Genomic DNA, 18,615 nt, shown 5'->3' with positions numbered 1-18,615 from the left:
TATATATATATATATATATATATATATATATATGTTTAAATTGTTATTTAATTAAAAATAATTATTGAATAAAATACGGTCTGTGGTAACAATAACTTGACGATACTTGAACGTTTTGTTGTACAACATGAACTGCACACACCCACACCCAAAACATTCTTTGTATGTAGTTACTATGTAGTTACTCTGTAGTTACTATGTAGTTACTTTTTTACAAACATGTATTTTTTCAAAATAAGCATAACTGCTTCAAAATTAACTTTTTAGTATGATTGTGTGTAATTTATGTTGTAGAGTAAAATGTCCAAGTATCATCAATTTAAATTTACGACACATTTTTTCCCCCTCAAAATTATAAAAACCCCAATATTAAGACCCATAGGAAAATCTTGAGGGAACCCATGGCGAATTACTCTTCTGGGTTTTGATGTCACGGCTGCACAGCACTCTATATGGTAGATCATTTTATCCAAAGCAACCTACAATGCATTCAAGATATACTTGTGCGTGTCGCCAGTTTGAACAAAACAACTGTTGGAACAAACATGGAAACAGAACTTATGAATGATGGTAGTTCCAATTCTGTGGAAATCTGCAGAACTTTCTGTTGTGTTTCAATATTTTGCGTGGGCATGCTCCTTACAAACCAATTCATAAAAAGCATTAGACACAGAAAGATCACACAGTTTAATCGCAGAACACATTTGAAATGATTAAAACGATGGATTTTTGGAGCTGATGACTATGGATTTAATTATGGACTACAACGAGCGCTCCTTCCCCGGCCTCCCACCATCCCCTGGGCCAGAAAATCACTCTGGCTAGAGCAGACATAAATAGTCTCCGAAGTAGATGCTGTAACTCTCCCTCCACCAAGGTGTAAGGAGTTGCCAATTACTTTTGCCTTCCTACATCCACGGCAGGCCCGAGCCCAGCAGAAGCTCATCAGCGAATCCCTGCTGAAATATCTAAAGCCACGGAGGAGACAGTGACGGCTTATGAACTCCTGCGTGTTATTGCATTAGGGAACAGAGGTGGCACGAAAAGCAGAAAGTCAGCCCTTTAAAGTCCCTGCCTGAGAGATGAGGCCCCGTGTAACATGCTGGCTTGGCTCGACGTACACTTCCTGTGTCACTTGGTCCGCGTGGAAAAGTAACGGGAGAATACAAATAATAAAAGAATAAAAAGCTCCTCTTTTCAGTAGTGAGGTGTTTGGTTTTGTTTCTCGAGTTTGTTGGTTAATTTTTGACAACTTCATCGACAGACATGCACATGCAGGCTCCGCCGCGCTCACAGTGATGTCACTACTCCATTCCGTTGCGCAGCATCTGATTGGCCGCGATGAGCATGACGCTGATGATGAAGGCCATGGCGAACGCGCATATCAGGCTCTTGCGCACACACGTCTGCCGATTCTTCTTTTTGGGATGAACTGCAACGACACAAAAACAGCGATTTAGACTGAGGAAAACAAGTATGCTAATCTGAACACATTTTCTACTTGTGTTGTGTCTGAATGTGTAGGTGTCGATTTGCATTCTAGCCGATCGCCTTTCATCTGCCAATCTGACCCGTCTAAATAAAGCAGCGTCTCTCGTGCAGCTGCGAGGTGGAGGTGTTTCACTAGGGCTTGAGGTTCACCTGAGCACATGTGGCTGCTCGGCTCACGAGCGTCTGGGGTGACAGTGGGGCCTGGGCTGAGAATAGAGGCAGTTATTAGGAGCTTCTGGAACGCACAGCGAGACAGATTGTGTGCCAGCCTCACCCCGTGATATCATTTTCCGCTCCAGTCCTCATTCCGGCACAGAGCGCTAGTCAGCAAGTCCCGCCCCCTGCAGCCAATCCCTGGCCTGGTTACAGCAGAGAGGAAGCGCGATAATGAGCAAACGTAGCTACTCTTCTGCCTGAGTGTTTGTTGCTAAGGAGAACCTTAATTTTTGCCCCTCTCTCACCTTTTCATAAAGTCAAGCTAAATTGTATTGCAGTGTGCTCAGCATCTTTTGAACTTCAAAAAGTCTCGACAGCACTGCAACCCTCTTGCGAAAAAGTGCACTCAATTGTATTGAATGTGCACTTGTAGTTTACTATATATTTTTAAAAAACTGTACTTGCAGATAATACTGAATATTAATGAAATAAAAGGCAAATGAAGTGTAGCTAAAAAGTGTACATTTAGATACTTAAGTCCTACTTAAGTGGGTCAAAAAAGCTAATTACCTTTAATATAAATTTAAACTAATACACTTTCAATTACTTAATTTTAATTCTATTATAGGCTAGTACATTATATCCATAATAAGTACTCTTTTTAAAAATATATTAAAGTGCACCTTTTTTAACTTCAAAAACCCTCTCTACAAAAAGTACACAAGCATGACAGTATTGTGTGCAGCTGTAAAGCTGAATTCAGGTAAATTGAGGCACTTTTTGCTATTGAGATGACTAGGAAAGAAACCTTATGTCATTTCTCTTTTGCTAGCATCACCAAATGAAATGCTAAAACTGTTAGCATTCCTATTCATCTCAATGGCAGTTGCTTGGCTAGTTTTAGTTGAAGAGTTTTAGTTAGCTTTTGTGTTAAAGAGACTCCATTTTGCTTGTGTCTCTAGATTCATTAATATAGTCTCAGTGTGTGGTCTGTTGACAATCTAAGCTTGACCCAGGTGCCACCATTAATGATTCATAAAGACACAGAGGGCTCAACAGAAGGTGTGGATGAGTGTTGCTTTAGCGCTGTGGACATCTGTTACTGCTGGTAGGACAGAGACTTGTGCCGTTGGCATAAGGGATGTGCTTGACCCCTGCAATGCTAACACTGTGCTAGCGTGGTCCATACTGAATATTCATACTCTGAAATCATTCACTAAGTGCACTAAGTAGCTTCAAAGCTGTGGTACACAATTCTTTCTAATGCTTATTGTTGCATAATATGTACTAATGTAACATTTAAAGGGGTCATATGATGCTGCTAAAAAGAACATTATTTTGTGTATTTGGTGTAATGAAATGTGTTTATGCGGTTTATGGTTAAGAAAACACATTATTTTCCACATACTGTACATTATTGTTTCTCCTCTATGCCCCGCCTTTTTCTATGCCCACGTCGATTTTTACAAAGCTCATCGGTCTGAAAAGCGAGGTGTGCTCTGATTGGCCAGCTATCCAGTGCGTTGTGATTGGCCGAATTCCTCAAGCGTGTGACGGAAATGTTACATCCCTTACCATATTGTGATGCCTGCGGCAACCACATGTGACGACCCCGGGCTGGACTCCGCATCGTCCACGGTGAAAGCCGATCCGGCGATCGACAGCACGAAGTTGAATATTTCCTCAGCGCCCAGCACAGATCAGCTCCAGGCATGACGAAGCGGATATCGTCCTCTTTTGGAAGGCCAACCAAAGTAGTTTCGCTTTCACAACAAAGCACACAGCGCCTTCAGGACATGGCGGCGGCGGCGGCAACAACAATACTACAGCGAGAATAAAAGTTTCGCCGCCTTTCTTTGCGTGAACATTTGGGCGGCGTTATGCAAATCTTCCCACACAGTGACGTAGATATGTGGGGGCGTGTTAGAACGAGCCGTTTTAGGGGGGCGTGGCAGACTCTTAACTTTTATAAAGAATATCTCTTTGGATTTGAGACTTTAGTCTTTGCAACTTTACAGATCTTCTTTATGCACCAAGAGCTTGTTACACTCCAAAGAGAAAGGAAAAATTGAAATCGCATCATATTACCCCTTTAAATCATGGCTGATACTAAAGATATATAGGGATTATAAATTATATAGGAGAAACAATAGAATGCTAGTATTCTATTCTGAATTCAGCCTTTGGCTTTTATTTATCATCTGGATACACAACTACCTGATAAGAACAGTGATTTTGCATATATTTGTTTGCTGTTTTGCACAGTTTTTCTTATAAACAGTGCTTGATCTGTGCATATTTCTCTCCTGATTCAGACAAGACGACTTTTTTACTGAAGAAAGCATGTTCTAGCCAGAGGCAATGGTTTGAATATAAAAACACCTTAATGATGGATTTGTTTTTCACTTCACAAGTGGAGATTACATCTGGATTATTGTGATGTTTTCATCAGCTGTTTGGACTCTCATTTTGACGACACCCATTCACTGAAGAGGATCTATTGGTAAGCAAGTGATGTAATGCTGAATTCCTCCTGTTCAGTTCAAGAAACAAACATCTTGGATGGCCTGAGGGTAAATCTTCAGCATATTTTCATTTTTGGGTGAACTATTACTTTACTGTGCTCTTTCAGAAGATGTGTAATAGCCCTAACAGTGAAAACAGAGAAAGCTGGGAAACTTCATCAGTGGCGGGACAGATAATTTCATCAGTGCAGGGAAAGAGTTAACATGGTGGCCATCACTGAGCCAACCAATATTTTTTGTTTCTAGACAATGTAATGACTAGTCTTTAAACACATGTTAAAAGTACTATTGATTTAGGTTAAAAAATATTTTTAATGGTCTGAGGCACTCAAAGTGTCAAATAGGCTGAATATGGTATGTTTGCATCATAATTTCAAAACTCAGTCGCATGAGATGATTATGAGTTTGTTTCAGGAGATCTCATAATGTAGAGTAGCATATGCTACAGTGAGCTCTGGTGACCCTGTAGACACCTACTCATGTATCTCGAGATGAGCTGCCCACTCAAAAACCAAACTAGCATCTTTAATTCACTCCTCTGATTTTAATAACCAAATACCCACTAAAATAGCACCTGATGTCAATAGGCTGTGAATATCACATACGGCAAAAGAGCATTAACCCTCCTGTGTATTACCATGAGAAATGTTGTGTTATTCATCACAGGATAAGATGAGCAAATAGAGGTACAGTAACAGGAGTATTATCATGCATGCAACAACAACATCAACACCAGAACACCAGTTCATCTAGTTCAGCTTCAAACCGACTGAAGCAGAGAAGCTGAACTAGATGAACTAGAGAAGCACCACATCATTACAAACACTGCTTAGTTGCATACATTTAAGTTTAAAGGGTTTGGCTGATCAGAATTACTTTCTTGTTTTTAATCCAAAAAGGGAAAAAACGCTGAAATGAGTTAATTATTTGCATGTTGTATTTTATGCGCTTTTCTATTTATTATACTTGCTTTATTTTGTTTTTTCTTCTCTATATACAATAATTCATTTAAATTTTTTCATGTTTACTCACGTTTTTCATAAATAATGATTAAATCATAAATATTGTAGAATACCTTATTTGATATTTTAAATGCATTCAATTGCAACTTCATCATTACAAAATGTTATAATAAATATATTTACAATACATGACAGACCAGTTTCAGTAGAAACACATTAAAGTAATATTTTAGTTGACCATAAATGCTTATCATGACACTCAACAGTACACTTTAACCAACAGAAGTAATTAAGAAATTAAATTTAAAAAGATAAATAAAATTAAGAAATTACATAAAGATTAAGTCATACACTGTATATATATCCACCTAGTACTTCAACTTATAAAAAAAACTTTTTAAATATAATCAACTTGGTTGTATAAATCATTTCAATTTAAATTAAATTATACCGACTTAAAAATCAAGTTAAATTTCATATAACTTATAAATAAAAGTTGAAATTGCTCAAATGATTTTGACGAGTTGCCATGACTTACTGATATGTGACCCTGGAGCGCAAAACCAGTCTTAATGGTATAGCTGGGGTATATTTGTAGCAATAGCCAAAAATACATTGTATGGGTCAAAATTATTGATTTTTCTTTTATGCCAAAAATCATTAGGAATAGGATATTAAGTAAAGATCATGTTCCATGAAGATATTTTGTAAATTTCCTACTGTAAATATATTCAAACTTAATTTTTGATTAGTAATATGCATTGCTAAGAACTTGATTTGGATAACTTTAAAGGCGATTTGCACCCTCAGATTCCAGATTTTCAAATAGTTGTATATCGGCCAAATATAGCCAAGTCCTATCCTAACAAACCATACATCAATGGAAAGCTTATTTATTCAGCTTTCAGATGATGTATAAATCTCAATTTCGAAAAAAAATTACCCTTATGACTGGTTTTGTGGTCCAGGGTCACATATATTATTTTTTTACAGTGTACTTAAATGGGCCAAAAAAGCACTCCCTAACTCGGGGGTTCTCAACTCTGGCCCTCAAGCTCCACTTTCCTGCAGAGTTTAGCTCCAACCCTAATCAAACATACCTGAAGAAGCTAATCGAGGTCTTCAGGATTACTAGAAAGTTACTGACAGGTGAATTTGATCAAGGTTGGAGGTAAACTCTACAGGAAAGTAGAGCTCGAGGGCCTGAGTTGAGAACCCCTGCCCTAACTGCATTTAATTAATTTTAAATAATAATATATTTTAATTTAACCGCAGTTAAGTGTTTGAACTAATAAGTTGGCTACTCTTTGTAACTATACTAAAGTGTACTTTATTTTCACAAGGGTCACCATCTGCATTTTGTTCTTACATGAAAAAACCCCTCTCTGTCATGTTGATGATCATAAATAATAACTAAAATCATGAATATTGTAGAATACCTTATTTGATACTCCATTTATTTGAAATTATCTTTATATCATAATGTATTTTGTACTGACATTTAAAGGACGAAATGTATTAGAATTCAAGTAGCGTGACTGGAAAGTCAAGGAGATTATCTAGGGCTAATTAATATTCATGAGCCTAGCCTTCCCTATACAGTGACATCACAACCAGCCCACTCTAAGGGGCTGTTTACAAGACAATGGCTTTTTGGGGGCCTGAAAATGTGTTTCAAAGCACAAGTTTTTGAAAATAATACCGTTATTGTCTAACTAAACTACAAAAATGCAAATGAAAATGGTGACGTCTTGCATATGTATATTATGTGATCAGTCTATAGGTATGTGTGCAGACGTGTACTGTTTCTTTACAAAGTGGCATTGCCAACTACCGGCTTGACCTGCATAATTTTTAGTCATTTTCGCAGGTCTGTGTGAATGGGGATCGTTTTGTTTTGTACGCGAAACTTTTCAAAAACACAAAGGAAAAACTTTGCCGTTTTTAGTACAGCATACCCTAAAACTCAAAGGTCACACACACAAACACACGCAAGGCAGCAAGTTTACACTCACCTCCCTCAAACTCTGTTTGACAGTTCCCGGAGTTCTCGTTCAAGCTCTCCTCCTCATTGATGATGATGTTCTCTATGTCCTTCATCGTCAGGTGGTCCCGGAAGGCATGAAAAAGGATGTGTTTCAGCTCCTCCAGTGTAATCCGCTGCATGTCAAACTACAAAGACAGATAACACAGGAGTTACTCAATCAAACTCCAACTCTTCAAAAACTCTTTGTGTTGTATGTTTCTATCAAGGGATAGTTCACCTTTTTTTTAAATTTAATTGTAATTATTTTAGCATTATACTTTACATTTGTTTAGTTTTCAAATTAATTTTGCAGTCGAGTGCTTAGATATGAAAAAAAAAATCAATAGTCTTTGTAATTGAGAAGAAAAAAGGGCATTGATCAGTCTGAACACTTTTGCATGGCATTTGATAAACGGACATAACACAATTAACTACAAGAAATTCAAAAGACATCAGAGGAAAACTGTCATGTGGACTGTAACTCGTGTTCAGTAAGTTGATTTTTATAACTTGTATCCAGAGGGCGTTTATGAGCTCCATCCCTTTAATTACCCAGGCAACATTAGCCCAGCAGATCAATTTTTCAGGAGGACGTAAAAGAAACTGTGGCGCACCAGCTTAATGCCTTATTTGCAAAGTTGTCAGGTTAGAGAACAAACAGTCATTAGGAAAGCTGAAAGAACCGCAATACAGTCGGCTACATATTAATTCACCACTAAATCATTCAGCCTTCCCTTATAAAACAGTATAATGATGGTAATACTGTGGTAACTTTACTGACATAATCATATACAAGAATTTATTCATCTAATTACCACTACAGATGTCCAAAACACATTATTATGATATTTCTAGTACTTTTTGTAAATGTTTTAAGTAAGAAAAATGTATAGGTTAAATCTCACTTCACTTTTTTATTAAAACATCGATAAGCGCAGTGATATAATACAGAATGGAAACCTCCGACTTTGTGACAGGAAGCTCACAGTGCACTTCTGTGGCTCTGGAGAAAGACGCTTGACAGGATGTGCTGCCATTGCAGCTCATGAGGAGAGACAGCAGGATATTACAATAGCTGGCAAGCTAATAAATCTGACAAGCCATTAAGTATTACAGCCTCAGTATGCTCACCTCCACAGTAACTTGTCATTTCACTCCACTTTAGCAAGTCAGTAAGAATGAGAGCAAAATACTGCTTTGTAATACTGCAAGCATGATGCAGTAAACACTGCAGACCGGGCCTATAAATCATTTTATATTTCTGTTTAAACCTGAGAAAGCACAAACTGAGCATTTTATACAGTAATTTTATGCCCATGAATGTTGACCTATTGTGTCCACGGTTTATATGACATAATATATTCAACCTTATTTTGCAACACGGAAATAAGCTATTTTCTTTTGTGTGAGAATTTTGATTCATTAGCCGCTATAATAACTAATAGAATCACAAAGTGCAGTAAACGGTATAACTATTTGTGCTACAAACCAGTGTGCTTATGATAATTAATTAATAATAAATAATATGATGATAAATACCAGTTTGCAATTATTAAAGGGCTAGTTTACCCATAAATGAAAATTACCCCATGATTTACTCACCCTCAAGCCATCCTAACATAACATAACATAACATACATAACATAAAACATAACATAACATACAACAACATGACACGACATGACATAAAACATAACGTAACATATATATAGAAAAATATATGGGTATAGAAAGCCCACCGCTAGATCTAGTACACTTCTACAATATGCCACATGATTTCTGAATACACATTCATGCCCATAAAACAAATGTGATGAGTAATGGTGAGTAATAGATGTTTCATTTTTATTAATTTTTAAGATCAATAAAATGAACTTGCAAAGTGTGGAGTCCTAATCAAAAATAGGGTAAAAAATCTAATTGAAAGGGAAAACCATCTAGGGACTTTCATGCAAACCAGCCCTTTAGCATCCAGACAGTAAAGCTGGGATGCTTCCGGGCTTACCAGAGAGAAAGAGTGGGCACTAACTGCATTGATGTAACCTTCGGACAACCCACAGCCACAGAGATGGAATCGCCTGAGGGCATCAGATCCATCTGTTTTCACTGGAGGCCATGAGAGTGGGCAGAAGAGCAGCTCATTAAGAGCCCTCATGCTAGATAACAAATCCCATTTTCTTTTTTCTTTTGAAAACTCTTTCTTTGCTGTGAGTATTTATATATCAGTAATGGTGGGCAAATGACCTTCAAGGTTGACTGGCTGTGCTGAAGACAGGACTAATCTCTTTTGTGATGGTGTGTGTGTGTTTGATGGCAATTTCCAGACAGGCTGGTACCTGCTGACTTATAGGACACTTGAGATCTTTGTTTTAAAGTATGAAAAGACACCTGTAGGTTAAGAGAACCATCCACAGCTTGGCAATATTATGAAACCAGAGTTAGAATTATAGAACAATAGATAGAATTATACAATGACTGACTGACTGACTGATAGACAGACTGACAGACAGATGAGGTGACGTTGTGTCCTGTGGTGGGATGGGGTGTTGGCCTGCATTGAGTTGTCCCTATATACTAGCACAGGCATATCGACAGCCTCTGTTCTTCCAAACATCAGGCTGCTTAATAGCAATTAGTAACACATTAATGGAATCTCCCTGCTGCTGCAGGGAACTGAGAGTTGTGGTCATTCATCCGGTGCTCCAGCTCCACTACACCACACACTGCAGCCTCTCTATAAAGATGGACTAAATGAAGAGAATGAAAGTGTGTGAGAAGAGAAAGGAAGTATGTAGAGAGATAAAAGAGATGTGGATGAAAGGCAATCAGATCAGACATTGATAATATTAAAGTAAAGAGTCATGCTCTTCAACTGATGATCCAGCATGAAAATATATACAGGGGTTGGACAAAATAATGTGATCACCCATTATTATAGGCGTTAATGTAATTTTTTGCAAAAACAAACATTGCAATTACCTTTTATGTTATCTATACTCTCTAGGTTCTTTATCAGTGTAGTATAAGTTGTGTTCAGCAGTGTTTAGTACAAGTTGTGGGTGAAATATGGACTTGTCAGACTCCCAAAAAGGGAAAATTATGGAAGCCCATTCAGCAGGAATGGTTTAATTCCTAATTGTTGTAAAAGTCTTTACAATTCTGACTGTGTAAACAAAACATGGCAAGACTTCATCGGCAAGGAAGAATAGTGGGTAAAACCCGAAAGTGAATGATAGGGACCATTATAGGGACCGAATCTCTAAGAAGGATTGCGCCCAAACAAAACAGAGTGACAGCAAACCTCAATATTTCCACAAAAACTGACCACAGAGAACTTCACGAAGCCAACATCCATGAAGGAGCTGCAATTGCTAAAACTTTAATGACAGACATCAACGCTAAATGTGAAAAATTATGGTGTCATGATCATAAAACCTGGACTGTTGGAGCACCAAGAGGAACTTCAACATCTGCCCTGGCCAGATAAATCACCTTACTTGAATACTGTCAAGTCATTGTAGACAGTTTTGAAGAGAAGAGCGAGAAGCTGATATCCTCCTCCAACATCTCTAAAGCAACTGGCATTTGTTTTTAATATATTTTTAATATATAATAATTTTTAATATAACTGGCACAAGTTTAAAAATTGTATTAATCGATTCTAAGAAAATTGGAAGTTGTATTAAAAGCAAATAGTGGTAGAACACCAACAATTGTTCTGTAATAATGTATACATCTACAATTGGAGTCACTGTCCAGCACTGTGATCTTGTCTGACAGCCATTTAATTTCCAAGCATCCTCAAGTCCCACTTCAGCGAAAGTCAGTAAAATATTATGACGCTCACATTCTTAAGGCCAAGGGAGTTTTATCTTCACATAATGAAGAGCGAGACACTTTATGTCCAGCCTGTAACCTGGTTTTTATCCAACACTGTCAACATTTCAGCTCTGGCACTGCACACATTTGTCCATGAAAGTCACAAGACGGATGTCCTTTTCGAGAGACAAGAAAAATTTATCACAAGAAAATTTATGATTCATAATTCCTGGTATGGATAAGTATCAGTACATTAGTGGATAGCACCACATGATTATCTACAGACATTTCGGCATTTTCAACATTTTTGTCCTTGTAATAAAACTTATTGGGGTCCATAACAACATTTGGATGCCATTGACTTTTATTGTGTGAACAAAATGACACTTTTTTCTTTTCCTTTCTTTTTCTTTTTTTCTTTTAGTAGAAAGGAATTAATTTTAATTTGAACTGCCATAAGGTTGAGTAAATGATAACAGAATTTTCATTTTTGGGTGAACTATCCCTTTAAGCTAGTACTCAAAGACTTCAGTTCTATACTTTAAGATTTCAAAATGGCTTTTATTCAGTATATTCTATATGACAGTACTTTCAGTGTATGAGAATGAACTGATGACTCTGCAAGATTATCAATGAGGCATTGTACATGCATAATGTCCCCAGGTATATTTATAGCAGAGAGTCACTTTAATCTAAGAGATCAAGCCTTGAAAGTAGCTATAGATACAAAATAGTTATGATATGCCATGCAGTTATTACTAGCATTGGGTAAAAGTGATTAGATCATCCTTGCTGTTGAAACAACAGCTTGGCAAACAGTATCGATCTCTCAGCAGCCTGATCATGTTGGAGGGGCGATCGCTTTGGTTATTAAATGAATCAAATCATATTGACATAGCAAAGCTAACATGCTTCATATGTTCAAAAGGATTCAGCATGTATGAATAAACCCGGGGCGCCAACACTTTTGTTGACTGGTGGATGGGTTACTGGCTGTACCTCTGGCTGGTTGACAGCAAAATGATGTGACCCCATTCGATGTGTACACTGTTCAGCCTACGGCAGCCATTAGTCAAGACCTTTCCCAGAATCCCTGCTTCAGCCTGAAGCTCCGGTTCTGCTGGAAATTGACTGGACAGATGGTTTGTGTCAATGGTGGAAAAGATGACAAAAACATCACATTTAAAGTCTCCTGATGTATTAATCAAGGTTTTTAGGATATCATCTAGCTCTCTTCTTGGCCACTTGCCCTTTTTACTGTCAGATATCCAACACAAGTGTTCTGCCGCCCGCTGCCCCATGAGGCTGTGCTGATCAGAATGCAAATGATCATGACCTTTCTACATTTACATTTAATCATTTAGCAGATGCTTTTATCCAAAGCGACTTAGAAGTAAGGAGAACAATGTAAGCAATCAGACCAACAAGTGAGCAACAGTATACAAGTGATATGACAAGTCTCAATTAGTCTAGCACAGTACACATAGCAAGAATTAGAAATGAAATAAAACAAATAGAATAGAATAGAATAGATGCTGACAAAAATTATGTGTCTTTAGAAATTTTTTGAAAATGGCTAAAGACTCAGCTGCTCGAATTGAGATAGGTAAGTCATTCCACCAGCTGGGAACAGTCCAGGTAAAGGTCTGTGAGAGTGATTTTGTGCCTCTTTGGGATGGCACGCAAACTTTTGGAGGTCGAATAAGTCTGAACTAGCGAGTTTAGGTATATTGGTGCAGAGTCAGGTTGTCTTGTAGGCAAACATCAGTTCCTTGAATTTGATGCAAGCGGCTATTGGCAGCCAGCGCAAACTGATGAAGAGAGGTGTGATGTGAGCTTTCTTTGGTATGTTGAAGACCACTCTCGCTGCTGCATTCTGGATCAGTTGTAGAGGCTTGATAGTACATGTCGGAAGGACCACCAAGAGAGCATTACAATAGTCCAGTCTGTAGAGAACAAGAGCTTGGACAAGGAGTTGTGTGGCCTGCTGTGATAAGAAGGGTCAAGTATTCCTAAAGTTGTATAAGGCAAATCTGCAGGACTGGGCCATTGTAGCAATATGGTCTGTGAAGCTTAACTGATCATCAGTCACAACTCCAAGGTTCCTGGCTGTCCTGGAAGAAGTTATGGTTGATGAACCTAGCTGTATAGAGAAGTTGTGATGAAGCAAGCAATCTGTATACCACAAGCAATTCTGTCATAGCAAGGCTGAGTTGAAGGTGATGGTCCTTCATTGAGCAAGAAATATCTGTCAGACAGGCTGCAATGAAAACAGCTACCATCGGATCATCTGGTTGGAAAGAGAAATAGAGTTGAGTGTCATCAGCATAGCAGTGATAGGAAAAGCCATGTTTTTGAATGACAGATCCTAATGATGACATGTAGATGGAGAAGAGAAGTGGTCCAAGCACTAATCCCTGAGGAACCCCAGTAGTAAGTTGTGACTTAGAAACCTTACCCCTTCAAGACATCCTGAAGGACCTGCCTGTGAGGTATGACTTGAACCACTGAAGTGCGGTTCCTGAGATGCCCATCTTCATGAGGGTGGACAGGAGGATCTGGTGGTTAACTTTGTCAAAACCAGCAGAAAGATCCAGCAATATGAGTACTGAGGATTTGGAAGCTGCTCTTGCTAGTCTCAGGGCTTCATAAACTGAGAGCAGGACAGTCTCAGTTGAGTGGCCGCTTTGAAGCCAGATTGGTTGTTGTCCATTAGGTTGTTCTGTGCGAGAAACATAGAGAGTTGGTTGAACACAACTCGCACAAGTGTGAAGAAGGTATACCGGTCCGTAGTTTTCTAAAAGTGCTGGATTTAGACAGGGTTTCTTAAGCAGTGGGGTTACCTGAGACTACTTAAATGCTGTGGGAAATGTACCAGTGTGAAGAGAGGTGTTGATAATGTGAGTGAGCACAGGTATAACTGAAGAAGAAATGGCCTGAAGGAGGTGAGTGGGGATAGGATCATAGAGGATAGGCGAGAGGGAGAGAGTGAGTGTAGGTTACGGCGAAAGGTGACCTGCAGAGGAGTGTGTGTTGTGTCAGGTGTCAGTTTGAGGTTAAAAGTGATGAGGAAGTGGTCTGAGGTGTGCAACGGAGTAAATAACGTGTTGTCAGTGGAGCAGTAGTGTGTGTAGATAAGGTCTAATTGGTTACCTGATTTGTGAGTAGCCGTAGTAGACACTTGCTTGAGGTCAAATGAGGAAAGTAGAGTGTTGATGTCAGCAACCTGTGTTTTTTTCTAGGTGGATGTTGAAGTCACCAGAGGAGTACCATTCTCAGGGAAGTTTGAGAGTAACACATCCAACTCCTCCAAGAAGTTACCCAGTTGACCTGGGGGACGATAAACAACTACAAAGTGGATTTTAACAGGGTGAGTAATAGTAATTGCGTGTGATTCAAATGAACTGTTGCCAGTAAGAGATGGTAAAGGATCAAATTTCCATTAATCTGAGATAAGTAGATCAGTTGCTCCACCCCTCCCAATCGGGCAAGGGGTGTGGGAAAAGTAAAATTAGTGGAGAGGGCTGCAGGAGTGGCAGTGTCCTCAGGTTTGATACAGGTCTCAGTTATGCCGAGTTCACACTGCACGATTTTCAAACTCGTCGGATCGCCGTTGAAGGCTGAGTTGAAGGTGATGGTCCTTCATTGAGCAAGAAATATCTGTCAGACAGGCTGCAATGAAAACAGCTACCATCGGATCATCTGGTTGGAAAGAGAAATAGAGTTGAGTGTCATCAGCATAGCAGTGATAGGAAAAGCCATGTTTTTGAATGACAGATCCTAATGATGACATGTAGATGGAGAAGAGAAGTGGTCCAAGCACTAATCCCTGAGGAACCCCAGTAGTAAGTTGTGACTTAGAAACCTTACCCCTTCAAGACATCCTGAAGGACCTGCCTGTGAGGTATGACTTGAACCACTGAAGTGCGGTTCCTGAGATGCCCATCTTCATGAGGGTGGACAGGAGGATCTGGTGGTTAACTTTGTCAAAACCAGCAGAAAGATCCAGCAATATGAGTACTGAGGATTTGGAAGCTGCTCTTGCTAGTCTCAGGGCTTCATAAACTGAGAGCAGGACAGTCTCAGTTGAGTGGCCGCTTTGAAGCCAGATTGGTTGTTGTCCATTAGGTTGTTCTGTGCGAGAAACATAGAGAGTTGGTTGAACACAACTCGCACAAGTGTGAAGAAGGTATACCGGTCCGTAGTTTTCTAAAAGTGCTGGATTTAGACAGGGTTTCTTAAGCAGTGGGGTTACCTGAGACTACTTAAATGCTGTGGGAAATGTACCAGTGTGAAGAGAGGTGTTGATAATGTGAGTGAGCACAGGTATAACTGAAGAAGAAATGGCCTGAAGGAGGTGAGTGGGGATAGGATCATAGAGGATAGGCGAGAGGGAGAGAGTGAGTGTAGGTTACGGCGAAAGGTGACCTGCAGAGGAGTGTGTGTTGTGTCAGGTGTCAGTTTGAGGTTAAAAGTGATGAGGAAGTGGTCTGAGGTGTGCAACGGAGTAAATAACGTGTTGTCAGTGGAGCAGTAGTGTGTGTAGATAAGGTCTAATTGGTTACCTGATTTGTGAGTAGCCGTAGTAGACACTTGCTTGAGGTCAAATGAGGAAAGTAGAGTGTTGATGTCAGCAACCTGTGTTTTTTTCTAGGTGGATGTTGAAGTCACCAGAGGAGTACCATTCTCAGGGAAGTTTGAGAGTAACACATCCAACTCCTCCAAGAAGTTACCCAGTTGACCTGGGGGACGATAAACAACTACAAAGTGGATTTTAACAGGGTGAGTAATAGTAATTGCGTGTGATTCAAATGAACTGTTGCCAGTAAGAGATGGTAAAGGATCAAATTTCCATTAATCTGAGATAAGTAGATCAGTTGCTCCACCCCTCCCAATCGGGCAAGGGGTGTGGGAAAAGTAAAATTAGTGGAGAGGGCTGCAGGAGTGGCAGTGTCCTCAGGTTTGATACAGGTCTCAGTTATGCCGAGTTCACACTGCACGATTTTCAAACTCGTCGGATCGCCGTTGTTTTCACACTGCGTGACTATCTGAGGTAGCATTCAGTTGCTGCTGTGTTCACATTGCACAATGGATCGGCGACAGGGGGTTTCACACTGCATGACTTCACAATAGGAAGAATCGCAGACAGCTCTGTCTGGTCCGCAAACTACGTTCACATGCGAGAAGTGATAAGGAAATAACACAAGAACCCGCGTGCGTCAGACCGGAGGTCTCCAGCAAGACTGTACTTATTAAAAAAAAAATAATAATAAATATATATATATATATACAGTGGGTACGAGATAAGATCCCTAAAGTTGCAAATACTAAAGTCTCAAAACCAAAGAGATATTCTTTATACAATTTAAAGGGATAGTTCACCCAAAAATTATCCCCAGGGCATCCAAGATGTAGGTGAATTTGTTTCTTCAGTAGAACACATATGATGATTTTTCACTCCAACCGTTGCAGTCTATCAGTCGTATAATGCATCTGAGGTTGAGACTTGAATGAGTAGCAATAGATGAAATAAAGTCTGCTTTGTTTACAGCAGAATGGCAGTTCCAGAGACAAATTGAAATAGAGAATAAAGTAGTAGAGGACATAGGGAAAATATGCAGATTGTTAGGATTGCGCTGCCTCCAATGACAGAGCGCGATTTACGAGTGTTAGTAGTAATAGTAGAGATTTGAAAGCACATAGTGAGTACAATTGACTAAAACAAGTAGATGAGAACAAGCTGTACAAAAAAGTAAAGAAAGAGGAGAAAAGCAATACTCAAGTGCCTAGTCCGTGTGCTTGCTTGGTGGAGTCAAGCAGGTAGAATTGCTGGTCTTTACACTCGTCGGTCTTCACACGAGGGCTGCCACGACTGCTGCTGCAGTGTACTAACCAATTATATACTCACCTGATGCCTCGTTATTGAATTCAGCAGGCCACTGTACCACTGTAAACACATTCCTTTTGTGGAATATTTTCATTCATCTTGATATATACAATTATGTCTATTCATAAGAGAAAATTATTCTACTATTCATACTATTCATTATATCTACTATTATGTATTTGGCTGTGTGTGAGAGGTTGCAATGTGCTTAGAACAGAGTGAACTATTTAAAGCTTGAAAAACACTTGTATATGGAAAAGGGCCTTGTCCCTAAATACAGGAGCAAGAAATAAAGTGCAAGACATGTTATTGATCACTCTTCAGGAGCCCATATGGTAAAGACCCTTGCCTAAAACTACGAAGGAGCATGTATGGAATCTTTTGAACAGCTTCAAGGCGTGTATATATGTGATTGCTAAACTTAGTTCTGGAGCTATCTTTGCGAACGTAACTCAGGCTTTGTTACCTTGTTAATAATGTCTATTTGGCTTCAAAATCTCCAAGACATCAGAGCAATTTATTCTAACCAGAAAGATTCCCCTTTCTGTGGTATTACTGTCTGAAATGGGGAACAAAATGCAGGAGGCAGGAGCGTACATACTAGTGGCTTCATAAAGGACCATAGACTGGAGTAATTGAATCATCATCTTCTCATTGAATTTCATTATGTCTGCTGTCAGTGAGACCATAATGAAGAGGAAAAGTTTTATGTCACAAAAGCAACACAAGCCAGTTATAAGGCATATCAAGGCTCTAAACCACTGTTTCTTTGTGCAAAAATTGTTCTTCAATTATTCAGATGGTTATGAGCTGTAGAAGGGCTTTCAAAATGGAAACCTGAATGAAAGCAGTCATAAATGAGATCTCTTTAATATCTCGATTGCTTCACCTATAGCAATGAGATGAAGAGAAAGCAAATTGAGGATCTGAAGTGTTCTGCTCTTCTAGAGTCAAAAAATAAAGATTTCAGTATGAACATTTATCATCAATTATCTCCAAAACAGCTATTCACATTTATTTTATAGAATATTTATTATATTTGGTTTTGTTCTATTAATTGCTTGTGTTCAAAATGTTTACAGAATGTGTGTATAATGTGCTTTAAATACATGATAGCCTCTCCAACATCCTAAAGATTATTGATTATATTTGATTATATTGCATGGTTTTAAGAATAACTTTATTTTATTATCTAACTCAATCTCCCATTTTAATGTGATATTATGTAAATGTTTAACTTTAAATTCTTGCAATATTTTATTTATTTGTCCTATTAAATTATCTACTTTGCTAAGCTTTAATCATAAACCACAACAGAGGGTGAATATTGTCTAAATGTTTTATTTAATTTTATTGGTCAATCTATTTTTTAGAGGAAACGTTGAGATGCATTTGATAATTAAATAAAGCAAAACTGAGAACTTCATTTCATTTACGAGCTATGAAACAGCCAATATTTAGCAATAAAACTATTACAATTAAAAAATCTTACAATTAAGAAATAATTATGGATTTGCAACTACATTCGAGTGAAGGTTTCTAAATAAATTTAAAAAAAGAAAACCTTGCAATGAACTTAAACTTGTATCATACTATTTTTCTGCAAAGTTGCTTTGGAATGAGATTATTATGAAAAGTTCTATACAAATACATTTGAATTGAATTGAAAATGTTACTCTTACATTCTGACATTGGGTAGAAACAAGATACACCATTAATTTGATGCAAAGTAAATATATGCCAAATAAT

At 38.5% G+C, this 18,615-nt stretch overlaps 1 protein-coding gene across 2 annotated transcripts in view; it reads right to left on the bottom strand.

Moving 5' to 3' along the window:
• Positions 1–86: 86 nt before the first annotated feature.
• LOC107554278 (calcium-binding protein 8) overlaps positions 87–18,615 on the bottom strand; it is a 64,387-nt gene continuing 45,858 nt past the window's right edge. For both annotated transcript variants that reach the window (XM_016236751.1, XM_016236750.1), the window contains exons 5-6: positions 7,150–7,306; positions 87–1,432 (exon numbers count right to left, since the gene is read on the bottom strand). In XM_016236751.1, coding sequence (XP_016092237.1) covers positions 1,305–1,432; positions 7,150–7,306 — 285 coding nt within the window. In that variant the 3' untranslated portion in view covers positions 87–1,304. The remainder of the gene's footprint in view (positions 1,433–7,149; positions 7,307–18,615) is intronic.

This window comes from Sinocyclocheilus grahami, unplaced genomic scaffold, assembly GCF_001515645.1.
Source record: "Sinocyclocheilus grahami isolate Dianchi unplaced genomic scaffold, SAMN03320097.WGS_v1.1 scaffold496.1, whole genome shotgun sequence".
NCBI classification, from domain to species: domain Eukaryota; kingdom Metazoa; phylum Chordata; class Actinopteri; order Cypriniformes; family Cyprinidae; genus Sinocyclocheilus; species Sinocyclocheilus grahami.
The sequence above is the reverse complement of the archived record's forward strand: the minus strand, read 5'-3'. Positions and strand labels throughout refer to the sequence as shown.